This window comes from Schistocerca piceifrons, chromosome 8 (assembly GCF_021461385.2).
Source record: "Schistocerca piceifrons isolate TAMUIC-IGC-003096 chromosome 8, iqSchPice1.1, whole genome shotgun sequence".
Lineage (NCBI taxonomy): Eukaryota > Metazoa > Arthropoda > Insecta > Orthoptera > Acrididae > Schistocerca > Schistocerca piceifrons.
In genome coordinates, this window is record NC_060145.1 from 64,657,305 (window position 1) to 64,673,367 (window position 16,063).

The window sequence follows — 16,063 nt, forward strand, 5'->3', positions numbered from 1 at the left end:
ATGTAAGGTGTGAAAAGCCTAGGGTTTTTATTGGTAGTAATAGAAATTTAATTGCTGAAGGTATGTGATGGCCAACCATTTTGTCTCCTTGTAACACAGTTTTCCCAATCCAGCATCTCAAAACATAAACAAACAAACAAACAAACAAACACCATCCGAATAGGCCTTGAAGGCTTCAGCCCCTAGGCATTACAGGATGTGGATACAGAAGGGCAAAGTGGTCAGCACACCATTCTCCTGGCCTTTGTCAGTTTTTGTGAGTGGTGCTGCTACTTTTCAACCAAGTAGCTCCTCAATTGGCCTCAAAAGGGTTGAGTGCAATCTCCTTACCAACAGCACTCGGCAGACCTGGATGGTGGCCCATCCAAGTGCTAGCCAAGCCTGCCAGCATTTAACTTTGGTGATCTGATGGGAATTGGTATTACCACTGCGGCAAGGCCATTGTCGAAACATGCCCTGAAATGTTTTGTATGGGAAGAATACACCAAAAGAAAGAACCTATCAAAAAACTTAGCTGTTAAGATATGCAGCAAGTATTTTTTTAAAAAATAGTGAAAATTGCCAGTTTTGTAACTCACCATGTGACTGGATAAATGTACATTCCCATAGGAGCTGTAGTAGCAGACTGTGCATAGGCAACATAGCAGACTGTGCATAGGCAACATGATAGACACATATCCATGGCTGACAGCACATCGATAAACAATAAAATGACTCAGGCTGATTATAATTTGTAAAGTGAATTTCTGTTTATGTTGATATTTTCCCAAAAACAATTGTCTGAAGTTACTATTCACTAAAATTTACAACTCATTCAATTTAATCAATAACTTCTGCATGATCTTTCACTGATGGAATCAATGCCTGTTTGTATTGTGAGATATTGTGAAATTTTGAACATTCTTGAGTGCCGCAATAAACTCGACTCTTATCATCAATTGTAGGCTTAAACTTAACTGCGCTTTTAAAATTTTTGAGACCAGTAGGCTTAGCCTCATTCACAACAATCATTCTCTAATTTCATCATATAATTATGTGAAAAATATGTTTTTTTTTTAAATTTTCAGATGCTTATAAAACAACATTTTCGTTAAGTTTCCGGTATGAGTGTTTTGGATATGTAGCTTATTTCATAGAAGATCAGTGTTTATGGTTCACAATTAATGCCCAAAAATACACTGCCCCTGAATTACGTTGCTTATCAATGCAAATAAACATGTGATTTTGAGAATTTTTGGAAGCTGGCATTGTCCTCTGCATAATTATGAGTAATTTGTAGTAAATCGGCATTTGTGATATAGTTACTATAGCAGATAATCTAACTAATATATTGTGTTACATCTAGTTTTCCCTTAAAGGAGAGTAGCCCTATATATTATCTATACTAGTCGTAAATTCACTCTGTTTTCGAGTTGGCTAACAACTGTAATTAACCTCAAAATGTTTTGGAAAACTGGTAATTTTTACTCATTTTGTGGAAGGTAATTTTAGGGCACTATCAACTTTTTAGCTCAACAGATTAAAAGATAATCAGTGGGCCTAATTTACAGTTATTTGTCCACAGCCCTGTAACACGCTGCACCAGCCATATGGAGCCCCACCGGGAATGCTGTTTTCAAACATGGGATGAGTTGGCTGACATTTGTAAGCAGCTGGAAATTGCCTTGACTATTGTCAAATCATTGGCAGCTGCAGGAAGAGCTCCTGAGAGGTGTTTACCTGTGATATAGGTACAAGAGGTATGTTAAGTACTATCCTCCCCTGTGACTCCTGTCTCCTCTGCAGAAACTAAAGGATCTGTCATTGCTCGTCCACTTGACTGTGAGTGGCATGTCAATGGTAGATCTACGCATCCTGTACAGAGTGGATGGAGACCAGGAAGGACTCAGGATTTTGTACTGATCCCCCTAACCAACAAGACTGATGTGATGTCTTTCACTGAAACTGCATCAGTGACATCTACTTCCCCTGTTTCGAGGAAACTTGTTTTACCTGGTGTCAAGAGGAGACAAACACAAAAGGGTAGGTACGTATTGAATGTCGCCAGTTTAACATATGGCAAATTATGGTAGCCCTTAGGGCAATGGCAGCAAGGAACAGGAAAGGATGCCATTTGCACTCAGAGTATATACCTGGAGGCTTCATTCAACATGTTGAAGAGGCTATTCCAGCAGCTATTGAGGGAACAAGGTGCAAGCAACTGCAGATTGCGACGCATGTTAGAACAAATGATACCTATTGTCTGGCCTCTGAGGTCACACTGAGGTCACAGTTGCAGCAACTGGCAGAAAAGGTTGAGAAGACCAGCTTCGTGCATGGAGTTTCAACAAAGCACACAATTTGCAGCATGGTTCCCAGAACTGACTGTGGGCCTTTGGTTCTGAGGCAAATGGAAGGACTGAACCAGAGGCTTCAAAGGTTCTGTGACAAGCTAGGCTTGTCACAGAACTGAACTTGTACCATAGGTTTAAGAACTGCAGGGCCCCACTAAATGGGCCACAAGTGCTACACATCAGAGGCTACAATTCAGGTAGAAAAATTAGATTAGATGACTGTATACAGTCCAGATAATGACAGCTGTAAGAAACCCAGAAGTATCAGTTTAAGATTGAGAGACTTGTCTCCCACAGGTGACAGTATTAAAACTGCAATGTTAAACTGCTAAAGGATTCACAACCAAGTGCCATACTTTGGAAGAGCTCCTGAAAGCAGTGAAGCACACATAATATTAGGTACAGAAAGCTCATTGAAATCTGAAACTGATAGTAGTGAGATTTTTGGTGAAAATTTAAGTGTGTATTGAAAGGATAGGCAAATGGAAAACGGAGGTGGTGTATTTGTTGCAGTAGACAAGGAACTCAAATCCACCAAGGTAGAAATTGAAGCTACATGTGAGAGTGTTTGGGCAAGACTTAGTACCATGCGTGGGCATAAAATGATAATTGGATTCTTCTCTCACCAAGACTCGTCTCCTGATGTAGCCAAAAACTTTTGAGAAAACCTCATTTTACTTGTACGTAAGTTCCCCAAGCATGCTGTTATCATTGATGTAGACTTTAATCATCCAACAATTAATTGGGAAAATTACAGTTTTTTTTAGTGGTGAGCTGATAAAGGATCCTGTCAACATTACTAAATGCCTTCTCTGAAAATTAGCTAGAACAGACAGTCAAGAACTCCACTCATAATGAAAATATATTGGATCTAATGGTAACAAATAGACCTGACCTCTTTGATGATGTCCAGATAGAAACTGCTATTAGTGACCATGATGTGGTTTTGGCAACAATGATTATGAAAGTACAAAGGGCAACTAAAAGAAGCAGAAATAATACTATGGAAAGGAAAGTTGCTACTCACCATATAGCAGAGATGCTAAGTCGCAGATAGGCACAACAAAAAGACTCTCACAATTAAAGCTTTCGGCCGTTAAGGCCTTCGCTACAATAGACGAGACACCACACTCATGCAAACACAACTCACACACATGACTGCAGTCTCAGGCAACTGAAGCCACACTGCGAGCAGCAGCACCAGTGCATGATGGGAGCATTGACTGGATGGGGATAAGGAGGAGGTTGGGGCGGGGAGGGGGAGGGATAGTATGGTGGGGCTGGCGGACAGTGAAATGCTGCAGGTTAGATGGAGGCCCTGCTCCAGCCACCTCCTTATCCCCCACCCAGTCACCACTCCCATCATGCACTGGTGCTGCTGCTCACAGTGTGGCTTCAGTTGCCTGAGACTGCAGTCATGTGTGTGAGTTGCGTTTGTGTGAGGGTGTGTGTGTGTGTGTGTGTGTGTGTGTGTGTGTGTGTGTGTGTGTGTGTGTGTGTGTGTCATTTATTGTTGACAAAGGCATTAATGGCCAAAAGCTTTAATTGTGAGAGTCTTTTTGTTGTGCCTATCTGTGACTCAGCACCTCCGCTATATGGTGAGTAGCAAATTTCCTTTTCATAATATTGTTACATTCCATCTTGGATTTTCCATTGTTTGAAAACAAGCAGAATGATACATATGTTTAGTAAACTAGATAAAAATCAGTAGTGTCATATCTCAATGAGGAACTTAAGACTTTCAGCACAGGACAATAGCATGTAGAGGAACTCTGGTTTAAGTTTAAAGGAGTTGTGGGAGCACGCAGACGAATAGTTGCGTGTGCACAGTACAGGGGCAGCGGCAAAGACTCTAGTGTGCACAAAATCATTTACTCTTTGCTTTTTGTTTGTTTTGTCTTAGATGTTCCATGTTAATGTCTGATTCATTGCTTCGGAATTAAGTTGAGCATTAAGAATAGGAAAGAGCCTATCATTAATAGAATGGAGCTACGTCGTGGCTACAAAGTGGTGACCCCAAAGTCAAAAGAACACAAATGGCAAGAGGCACAGGAGAAGGACAATGAACGTACACTACAACATACGCCAAATGGCAGAAGCTCTACAGCATGATCAGTACACCGGCAGGGTACGCTGCGCGGTCAGGTTCGGGAGTTATGGAACGATGTTCGACACCACGGAATGGATTCAACGGAGCGGGACAGTGATATTATCAGGACAAAATCCGCGGCCGGAACACATATATGAGAGGAGGATTCGCTTGGACAATGCATGAAAGTACGCCCGCCGCCATTCCTGGCCGATAAACCGGAACTTTGGTTCTCCCGTGATAGCGGTTCCCAAGACGCAACAAGAAGATCCCAAGCTGCATACCATATTGCATGATGAGACTGCTAGTCAACGTGGCTGGTGAGAACATATACACTCCTGGAAATGGAAAAAAGAACATATTGACACCGGTGTGTCAGACCCACCATACTTGCTCCGGACACTGCGAGAGGGCTGTACAAGCAATGATCACACGCACGGCACAGCGGACACACCAGGAACCGCGGTGTTGGCTGTCGAATGGCGCTAGCTGCGCAGCATTTGTGCACCGCCGCCGTCAGTGTCAGCCAGTTTGCCGAGGCATACGGAGCTCCATCGCAGTCTTTAACACTGGTAGCATGCCGCGACAGCGTGGACGTGAACCGTATGTGCAGTTGACGGACTTTGAGCGAGGGCGTATAGTGGGCATGCGGGAGGCCGGGTGGACGTACCGCCGAATTGCTCAACACGTGGGGCGTGAGGTCTCCATAGTACATCGATGCTGTCGCCAGTGGTCAGCGGAAGGTGCACGTGCCCGTCGACCTGGGACCGGACCGCAGCGACGCACGCCAAGACCGTAGGATCCTACGCAGTGCCGTAGGGGACCGCACCGCCACTTCCCAGCAAATTAGGGACACTGTTGCTCCTGGGGTATCGGCGAGGACCATTCGCAACCGTCTCCATGAAGCTGGGCTACGGTCCCGCACACCGTTAGGCCGTCTTCCGCTTACGCCCCAACATCGTGCAGCCCGCCTCCAGTGGTGTCGCGACAGGCGTGAATGGAGGGACGAATGGAGACGTGTCGTCTTCAGCGATGAGAGTCGCTTCTGCCTTGGTGCCAATGATGGTCGTATGCGTGTTTGGCGCCGTGCAGGTGAGCGCCACAATCAGGACTGCATACGACCGAGGCACACAGGGCCAACACCCGGCATCATGGTGTGGGGAGCGATCCCCTACACTGGCCGTACACCACTGGTGATCGTCGAGGGGACACTGAATAGTGCACGGTACATCCAAACCGTCATCGAACCCATCGTTCTACCATTTCTAGACCGGCAAGGGAACTTGCTGTTCCAACAGGACAATGCACGTCCGCATGTATCCCGTGCCACCCAACGTACTCTAGAAGGTGTAAGTCAACTACCCTGGCCAGCAAGATCTCCGGATCTGTCCCCCATTGAGCATGTTTGGGACTGGATGAAGCGGCGTCTCACGCGGTCTGCACGTCCAGCACGAACGCTGGTCCAACTGAGGCGCCAGGTGGAAATGGCATGGCAAGCCGTTCCACAGGACTACATCCAGCATCTCTACGATCGTCTCCATGGGAGAATAGCAGCCTGCATTGCTGCGAAAGGTGGATATACACTGTACTAGTGCCGACATTGTGCATGCTCTGTTGCCTGTGTCTATGTGCCTGTGGTTCTGTCAGTGTGATCATGTGATGTATCTGACCCCAGGAATGTGTCAATAAAGTTTCCCCTTCCTGGGACAATGAATTCACGGTGTTCTTATTTCAATTTCCAGGAGTGTAGTTGCACCGTGAGGTGTAATAAAGCAGATCATGTCCTTTTGCCCCATTTCGCAGGCCATTCGAGACCTTACATAATCTTCGTCACCCTGGAGTCTGGTCAACATTTAAGCTGGTGTCTCACTGGTTTGTGTGATCACAGATAGAAAGAGACTATTATGAGTGAACAACAACTTGTCAACTTTGCAAAACCACTCACTATGTTCATTCCCTGATCAGGGAGTTCCCAGATGCTTCGCCATGCTTCATCCACATTCATCTTGATGTGGTGGACCAGTTCCCCCATTGGACAGCCAAAGTTATATATTCACAATGACTGACAGATATACATGATGGCCTGAGGCAGTACCTACAAACAACATCTCTGCAGAAACACTAGCCACTGCTTTCACATCGACCTGGCTGATGAGATTTGGCTGTCCACTCCAGGTCACTGTGGACAGAGGCCGAAAGTTTGAGCCAGACTTATCCACACAGTTGGTGAAGTTCTGTGGCTACTTCCATCACAAGATGACCAGTTATCATCTGGCCAACAATGGCAACATGAAACATTGGCATTGGATACTGAAGGCTGCGCTAATGTATCAAGGGACATCTTGTACATCTGCACTGCTCGTAGTCCTGTTGGGCCTACAAGCTATGTGAAAACCAGATATAGAGTCCTTGGCAGTGGAATTGGTTTGTGACAAGACTTAGCACCTATCAGGGAAGTTAGTTGATGTCAGTGAACTGTCAGAAACAGACGACCAACTAGAGTTCCTTCAGAGGTTACAGGAACATGTAAACCATATCAAAGGTACAAAGGCCTCCAGGCATGGTTTTCCAACTACTTTTGTGCACAACAACCTTAACAGTTGTTTGCACAGCATGTTACATACAGACTGCATCAAGCCACCACTACAACCATTCTATACTGGACCCCATCACGTCCTGTGCACATACATACATGATAGTTAGTGTAGTGAATGGAAAACAAGTCACTGTGTCTCTTAGCAGAGTGAAGCCTGGTTACATTTACAAGCAGGCATCACCCACCTCGTGGTCAAAAGTGACACACAAGGCAGATGTGACACCCCGACTTTCAACCCTGCTACCACAACAAGTCCAAGCAGAACCTAAGCATAACAACCACTCCAGACGAAATGTCCATCTCCTGGCCCAGTTCAGAGAATATGTTCCACACTTTGCTTTGACCAAGGGGGCTCCCATAGTGATTACTGCGCATGTTTGTTGCTGTGGGCATGCATGTTAGCTCCATCCACACCATCCAGAGACGCAGTTGTGGTGCACCAAATGACTGTGTGGTGACAAAAGAATGGCATCAACCAACAAATTTATGTCCACTGCTTGGAGCACTGTGTTAATGTTTATTACTGACTCCTTGGAGCTGTAACTCATTTACTTTATGTCTATTCTTTTCTCTGCTTGCTGATATTGACAAGTCGCCTACAGAAGCTGATTTTTTGGCTTCTGTAATTTCACGTTAAAAAACTGTTCAGGCCTATTCTCAGCATGGGATCCAGCACTTATTAAGTACAGGTAGCATTACGCAATCTAATATTCCCATCAGTATTCTCCCCTAATGCTCAAGTACAACACGAGCATATGTGTGAGGCATGCCAATGGCTGCTTATCCACAGATTAGTTTTAAATGAGGACAAATGCATCACCGAAAAGACCCAAGCGACTTTCCTTGGCAACGCCATTTCAGCCAATGGCATTCATCTATTGACAGAGGGACTGCAACACTGTAGACTTTTTAAAATTACTTGATAGTTGACACTTCACACATTGGAGCTGGTTTTCTCCAGCCAGAGTGCTCAACGTTACACCTGAACTGTTCGCCATTGCCAGACTGCCACAGCAATTGGTAAGTTTACTTCTAATTCCTTGTCTGGCTTTCTTTCTCGGTGTATTTAGATTCTGAATCATGGGTCTGGCACTTTTATTTCATATTTCATCCCACCTGATTACAATATCAGAAACAACAAACACACATAATGATGCTAATAAAATACAGGTTTCATACGCAGCACTAACCATACCCTACTGGATACTTCCACACAAGATCTGAGTCTGCATCATGTATACAGTTATCAGAATCACAGAGATTGGCTTACATTAAATAAGCTTTGCATGACATTGTGTGAAGCCGAATTTTTGATGGTTGCAATTCATTGTGACTGGGTCAGTACAGTTATAAATATTACTACTTAACCCAGTGATGTGGCATAGCACAGTGGTTAGTGTATAAACATGTAGTGTAGAAGGCCATAGGTTCAAATCTGTCAAATTTAGTGAAATTTTTTTATTTCTAAATTGAAACAAGAGTTTGATTATTGTTTATATTCAATTCATTGGTTGAAATGTAATTTTTTTATTTCTAATATTTTGTCACATCATTTTCATCATCAAATTGACTTTTTTATTCGCTCTTATTTTTCTTCTTATCAGTCTTTTTTTATTTGGAATCTGCCTTTGTTGCCTATAATTTGCGACCAAGTGCCAATAACAACTGTGTATCGGTTGGCAATGCAGCAGCTCGTGTAGACAGTGTGAGGATAGTTTCAGGCAACCAATGATAGCAAGAAATTACAGTTTGCCTTTAGCACAGAAACAGAATTTTTTCTGTCTTGAGTTTGCTTGTAGAGGTTAGCTTTAATCGCCATGAACAAAGTGATCATGATTTTAGTTGTGTCGCAGATTGTTGACCACCATTTTCTTGGATAATTGCATACCATGAGATTGTGGTTAGCTTAAGACACGAGTTTAAATTCAGTGCTACAAAAAACATCATCTGTTACAGTTTAGTCATTAGTCACTTAAAATCAGCTACTGACAGTGCATCTCACATTTCTGACATACCTTTTCCCAACCATTTCCAACATTGCTCTGCATTACACATTAACGGCATTTGTGAAGTAACCCACCACGATTGTGCACCATCTACAATGGAGCAGCAGAGGGCAGACAATGTGGCAACAGTGTAGTGGCAGGCGACAGGCGTCAACTATCAAGTAATTTTAATTGGACTATACAGTCTCTGTTGAAACCAACAGATTACCAGCAACTGAGACTTTGCTTGGTATGGTAAATTTTTACCACTGTCACCTCCCAGGATAGGCAGCTGTAAGGACATCTCTCATGAATGTGCTCGCAAGCTGCATCACCACAGGATGGCAACACATTAAACAAACCCTCTAAATGGACAAGTCACTCTGCGATGCCTAGGTGAGCTTAAGTCATGCAGTGCTTCTCACTCACAATGTGTCTCTCACTCACCTGGCTACAGTCGTTGAAGTGAGTTGGTCAGCACTCCACCAACAGGTGGAACAACACTGGCAACTGCTCAATTTTTTCTTCAAAAATTTGCAGCCACCCATAAAAAATGGAGTGCATAGGAGAGAGAGCAGTTAGCAATATATGAGGCTGTCAGATACTTTTGTCCTTATGCTGAAGCTTGCCCAATGACTATTTTTACAGACCACAAGTCAGTTACATATGCATTTGAGAATGTTAGTGACAGGTGCTCACCCTGACATTTCCAGCATATCGAGTTCGTAAACGAGTTCACAACAGACCCATAAAAAATGCTGAAAATTTAGTAGCTGACCATTCCTCTCATATCTGTGATATCCTACAGAGAGCTCACTATGGAGCTGGCTAAAGATCCACAGTTATAACAGCTGTTGAATGATCCATCTACTGGAGTTCATCTCAGTCAGATTCCTGTGCCAAACTCAAAGTTAAAGCTTTGGTGTTATGTCTCCCAGAATAGCTGATGCCCATACATTCTGCACAAATTTCACAAGTCTGCCTTTGACAGGATCCATGACCTATCCCACCTGGGGACCAAATCTACTATCAGATTGCTTACACACTGCTTTGTGTGGCCTTCCATCAAGAAGGAAGAATATCCACGGGCATGTTCCTGCTCCCATCCCAGCAGAGCAAACTGGGCTGTCATCTACGTCTGAGGTTGGTAAATTCCTGGTCACACCAGCTAGATTCAAATCATATTCACTTTGACTGATCGGGCCACTTCCACTCTGACATGCACACAGGTATTTCTTCAAAGTCATGGATGGATGTATATGGTGGGCAGAAGCAACCCCAGTTAACAACAGCTCAGATGAAACTACTGCAAAAGTATTTATTTCTATGTGGATTGTGCGTTTTGGTTGCCCCCTCCATATTACAAGTGATCAAGGCCCTTCCCTTAGGCCTCCGAACACCATTCAAACCCGACACTGGTGCATCAACGGCCAAAATGGTATATGGCGTGCTTCTATGCATTCCAGCAGACCACTAAGTGCCAGCACTAGTACTTGCCTTGGAAAATCTTCCACAGTTAGTGCAGCAGCTGAAGTATCACTGCACCAGCATCCACTGCTCTCCTGCTTCTCACCACAGTGACCATCAGGTGTCTGTGCACAAAGATTTGTACAGCTGTTCACATATAATACTGCATACGGACTCAGTCAGATTGCCCCTCCAGACACCGTATAATGGTCCTTTCCTAGTGTTGCACAGAGAGGATGAGGAGAGAGAAATTCTATACAGTGACAAGCCCCTGAATTTCTCCTTTGAATGAGTCACACCAGCATGGATTTTAACCTGAACTGTCTCAGACACCTTGCCAACACCTCATGCCACAACCAATCCAGAGTGGCTGGATCACACTTTCTCAGACACTAACCACCACCATCTCACAGCCTGCAGATATGCCTGTGCTGCAGCTGACAGCTTGCCGCCACCACGGCATCCAACCCACAGAAGAGTCTGTTGGGAAATTAAGTTTAAAGATCACAAATCCTGTATGCCCTTGACTATAGGGCAGTGGGGGTTAAAGTTAAATAAACTTACATTACCACCTATTGTGTCTTTGTCTCTTTTAAGTTTTCTTATTTTTATGTTAATATCCAATGTGTAATAGCTCTGTATTTCAACAAATAAGCCTTCCATATTATACACCTCTATAAATAGGTGTGATGCACAAGGCCTTAGGCCTGCTGTGTTTAGCTATCAAAATGTAACCATCTATGCAACAATATATTATCAGTCAGTCTGTAGTAAGCATCCAAAATGTAAAGTAATTAAGTCATTACCTGGGACAGAAATTGTAAACATGTAGTTTTCAGTCGGTCAGACCAAAATGTTAAAATGTGAAGCAGTGAACTTTGTGAATGTTTGTTAATTGGTGTAGCTTACTGATTTTGTTCAAATATTGAGATTCCTGCATGTTACAAAGCTGTGAAAAAGGGAACAGTGTATATAAATAAATACGAAGACATCAAAAACCATTTGTTGCAGTGTGACATACTTTATTTCACATATGGTCACAAAGTCCATTAATAGCAGGGGGACAGTTGACAATAAAAGACCAAGAGGCATCTGATGTAGATCCAGGTCAGTAAAGTTAAAATCTGGCCTAATCTTGTAGTCATTCTATCATGCTGGGATCTTTGTTCCTATCAGTATGACAGCTGTGAGACTCCTGAAAGATTCAGTATGTACATTTATAGCTCCCAAAGGTGTTATTGTAGTGCAAATGGGTATGGATCAAAATGTAAATTGTCTGTGTAATGTTTTTGATGTATTATCATCTACCCTTTACCTTTATGGTTGCATCTACCTTGCATATAAACTCATCTGACTAATATTTCATGCACAAGCTGCTTTTGTAGAAAACAGAACCAATAAAAATTCAATACAATCACAGCTTACATCTACTTTAGTCTGACAATCAGAGAATATCCGATGTTCCTGCTATATAGCCACAACATACCTTTCGATCCATGTCAGATGTGACATTAGGTGACTGGACAGCTGGTACAACTTTCGTATGTGGTAAACCAACTTTCTGTACAGACTCAATCTGCTTCACAGACACTAGAACAAGTGAAATATACAATAGAAAACTTGAACATTGGAACAACTCAGTTTCTCGAAATTTATACTTAATTACTATTTTACTATACAGAACTGAAACAAAATTAAAACTTACACTTATAAATAATGAAATGGAAATTTACTATTGGCCAAATGTTTGAACAGAGCAAAAGCAAAACTCCCTAAAAATTACACAATGGATTTTTGTCCAAATTTTCGTAGCCGAATGAAGTGTGTGAAATGAACAAATGGGGTTCAAATTCACTAGTTTGAGGTATAGTTATGCAAAAGAGATTTAATTACTTGAAATCAAATGGGGTAATTAGGAAAAACTTAAATTAGTGATTTGAGGGAAAATTGCACAACAAATTTTTGTCTGAATTTTCATAGTCAAATGAAGAGTAAGAAATGAACAAATGGGGTATCAAACTGACCTGGGTGAGGTATCACTTTGAAAGTTAAAAAAAATAAAATTGAAAAAAGTTAAATGTCTTGCAAAATGATGTGTCTAAAACTAAAAAATAAAATAGATTAGAAAAGCATTTGATGCACCTTTGAATGTTGCTCAAAATCATGTACAGCAATTGGACTGCACAGTTCAGAAAATCCACCAGACAAATCTTCCTGAATACTCTTTAAAACTGAACTTTAATTTCTCAGATGGCGCCCCATATTGTAGAATATTGCACCAGTGTTATGTGTGTTTTCATTCATAACATATAAAATATTCTAACAAGAACTGATTGAACAGTCCATCAGTGGCATCAAATGTTTCTCTAACTCTTACTTTTAGACATGTCATTTCATAAAGCAGTTAACCATTTTTTTCCAAAAAAAATTTCAGTTGCAAAACTAAACCCCACACTGTTTATCTTGATACCCCATTTGTCTATTTCTCACACTTTGATTGAAATAGCAACTCTGACATAAATTCATTGAGTAATTTTCTCTCAAATAACTAATTGAGTTTTTCTTATTTACTTATAGGGTAAATGCAGTAGCTATTCAGGGATGAAGAGGTTAGCAAAGCATAGAGCAATGTGGAGAACGGCATCAAACAAGTCTTCAAACTGAAGACCACAATAACAAAGACAGCAGTGTAACTGATGATTTATTTAAAAAGAAATATTAAGTAGTTATGCAGGTATACTCAAGCACTCAGAACCAAAGGATCTCCAGGACATTAAGGAGGGGCAAAGCAAAATAGTGAGATTCATGGAACAGAAACAAAGGAAAGGTAGTTAGATTTGTGGTTAAAATCATCTGAAATGGAGGTGTTACAGATTTCACAGTGGATAAAATGTGTAAATCACTGTTCACCATTTTCACACAAGATATTCTGAAAACTGGAGCTGCAGGCCAACATATAAATTTGACACTGGTGGCCATTAAAACTGCAACACTGTGATGGCTGCATGTGAAAAATGTCAAATTGGCATTGCATGTTTGAATATGCAAGAGATTAGTATTTCCGCACAATCCCACAAAGTAGGTAGGAGTAATGCCATTTCTGTTTTATGTATAAGGAAAGATCACACAGCAAGTTTCTCATTTAGAAATCACATTTGAACATCGGTGCTTTATGGAAAGATTGTGTTATGCCTCACATAAAATGGAGAAATATCTATCACCACATAAGCTACTGATAGCAGCAGGTTTGTGGCCTTTTGGATCTGTGATTTATCGTTCCGTGATATTGCTGCTCACATTAGAGGATCACATCATGCAGAATCTCAATGGCTCCACACAGTTAGCATTTGTGAGGACAGACATATGGTTTACTTGCAGCTGCAAGATTGTACAGTCACATCATGCAGCATGCATCACAAAATGTGCTTGTTTGCAGCAAAACAAGTATCTACATGGACAGTGCAACTTATGTCTGGAGGCACACCGGCTGTCAGCAGGTGACCAATGTTGAGACTGCCCTTGACACAGAAGGAAAAGGAGGCAAGCTGTCAATGGTGTGCCCAGTGACAACACTGGATACAGGAGTGCAACCAGATCAACATTCCAGACATGTCATGGAACTGCATACACCATCACAATGGACATATTCTTGTGTGGAGGCTCCAAAGGGAACAAACACTCACACATTGCATTAATTTTCATATGGGCCCACCACTTGGTGAGATGCTATGGAGTACCATTGGGAATGCAACACAATTTCCTCTGGTTCACACAACTGATATTTTTGGGCCAGACACCATATTTCTGATGTGTTAGGACCAGTGGCTGTTCTCTATCACTGTGGTCTTGATAACATTATTTTTCAGCAAGGTAACACAAGACTGCATGCTGCCTCTGCTGTCCAGGTTGTCTGATTGTTGCCCTGGCCAGCATACTGCCCAAACCTCTCACACACTGGAAACACTTGATCATGGGTTGCCTAAAGACTGGCACAACACCACCGCTTACCAGCGACTATGAATGGTGAACTAGGCACATACATGGCCCTGTCACATCAAGGTGTTCACCATCTATGTTCAATGTCAACATGCAATAACCACTCACAGACAGCATGTGGCAGCACTATCAGTGGAGGGTATATAATTCTTGTTGGAGGGATGCAGTAAACAGTACAGTCACTGTCATAACGCAGAAGTGGACCAGAAAAGTACCTGATCACTTGCTTTCAGCCCAAGAGTGGAAGCATTTCCGAAATCATTAAGTTTGTAAACAGTTTGCATGCTGTCAGGTTAAAGTATACCATACATGGCAAAATGTTGCTACTAAAAACCAGTGACAAGATAAATGTAGTACACTATGCATGATAGATGACAGGGGGGAATGACAGCTGTGGAGATGTGTAGGGTTGATAGATGTGAAACTGTTGGGCAGTCGACCACCCAGATGAACCAGGGTGTTACCAAATGTGTTTCCTTAATGACCATTGCTGTCTATGGGCCTCTGCAGCTAGCACCTGATTCATGTACCCATCCTGACTGCTGTTCACCAGTGGCAAAAGTTGGGATTTGCATGTCAGTACCCAACTGGATGTCCACTGAGTGGCGACATGTGGCCTTCTCAGAGGAATCATGTTTTATGTTCCATCGGACATGAATGGTATGCAATGTCTGAAAGCAATGCGTCGAGGCTGGAGGAGGGAGCATTAAGATCTGGGGAATGTTTTTGTGGTATTCCATGGGAGATCTCATCATTCAGAAAGGTACAATGGATCAACACAAATATACATCTATTCTTGGAGACCATGTGCACCCACCTCTACATGCAGTTTGTTTTTCCTCGGTTCAATGGCAACTATCAGCAGAACAATGTGACATGTCACACAGCTCGCAGTGTACATGCACAGTCCAAAGAGCACCAGGATGAGTTTCCTGTACTCCTCTGACCATGAAACTCCTCAGATATAAACCCAATCAAGAGTCTGTGGAACCAAGTTGGTCAGGCTGTTCATGCCATGGATCTTCATCTGAGAAACTAGTGCAGATGGCCATGGCACTGGGGCCAGCGTGCTTCCACATCCCTGTTGGTACCTACCGGAACCTCATTGTCTCTCTTCTTGCAAGTCTCACAATGGTCCTCACTGCAAAAGATGGTTATTCAGGCTTTTGACATGTAGTCACATTAATGTGACTGGATAGTGAAGCTGAAGTAGCATGGAATGGTGTACCTGTATCTGTGATCCGAACTCAGTACAACTAGATATCCAGTTGGATAAGAGCCATTGTTTCTGGTAGAGATGGCAGCTCTATGTACTAAATTTCATACCCTGCATACCTCAAGATCACCTAGAAATTTAATCAGATGTTCTGCGTACTGTACAGTAAATGCACAATAAGTAAAATTTATTATTTGGTACTTTCCCAGTTTTGCAATATTAATGGAAAGCAGTGTATATTCGTAGATTTCCAGAAATCATTCCACACTCTAGATTGTTAACAACAGGTCTGAGCTTATTATGGAATAGGTTTTTAAAGACGTGAGTATCTCAACAACTCTTTGAGTACATTGTACTAGATGGTGACTGTTCACAACAGAC

General features: G+C 42.4%; 1 protein-coding gene across 1 annotated transcript in view; it reads right to left on the reverse strand.

Annotated features, from left to right (window-relative positions):
* LOC124712078 (putative uncharacterized protein DDB_G0271606) overlaps positions 1 to 16,063 on the reverse strand; it is a 253,374-nt gene that overhangs the window by 108,568 nt on the left and 128,743 nt on the right. The window contains exon 6 of the mRNA XM_047242374.1: positions 11,957 to 12,060. Coding sequence (XP_047098330.1) covers positions 11,957 to 12,060 — 104 coding nt within the window. The remainder of the gene's footprint in view (positions 1 to 11,956; positions 12,061 to 16,063) is intronic.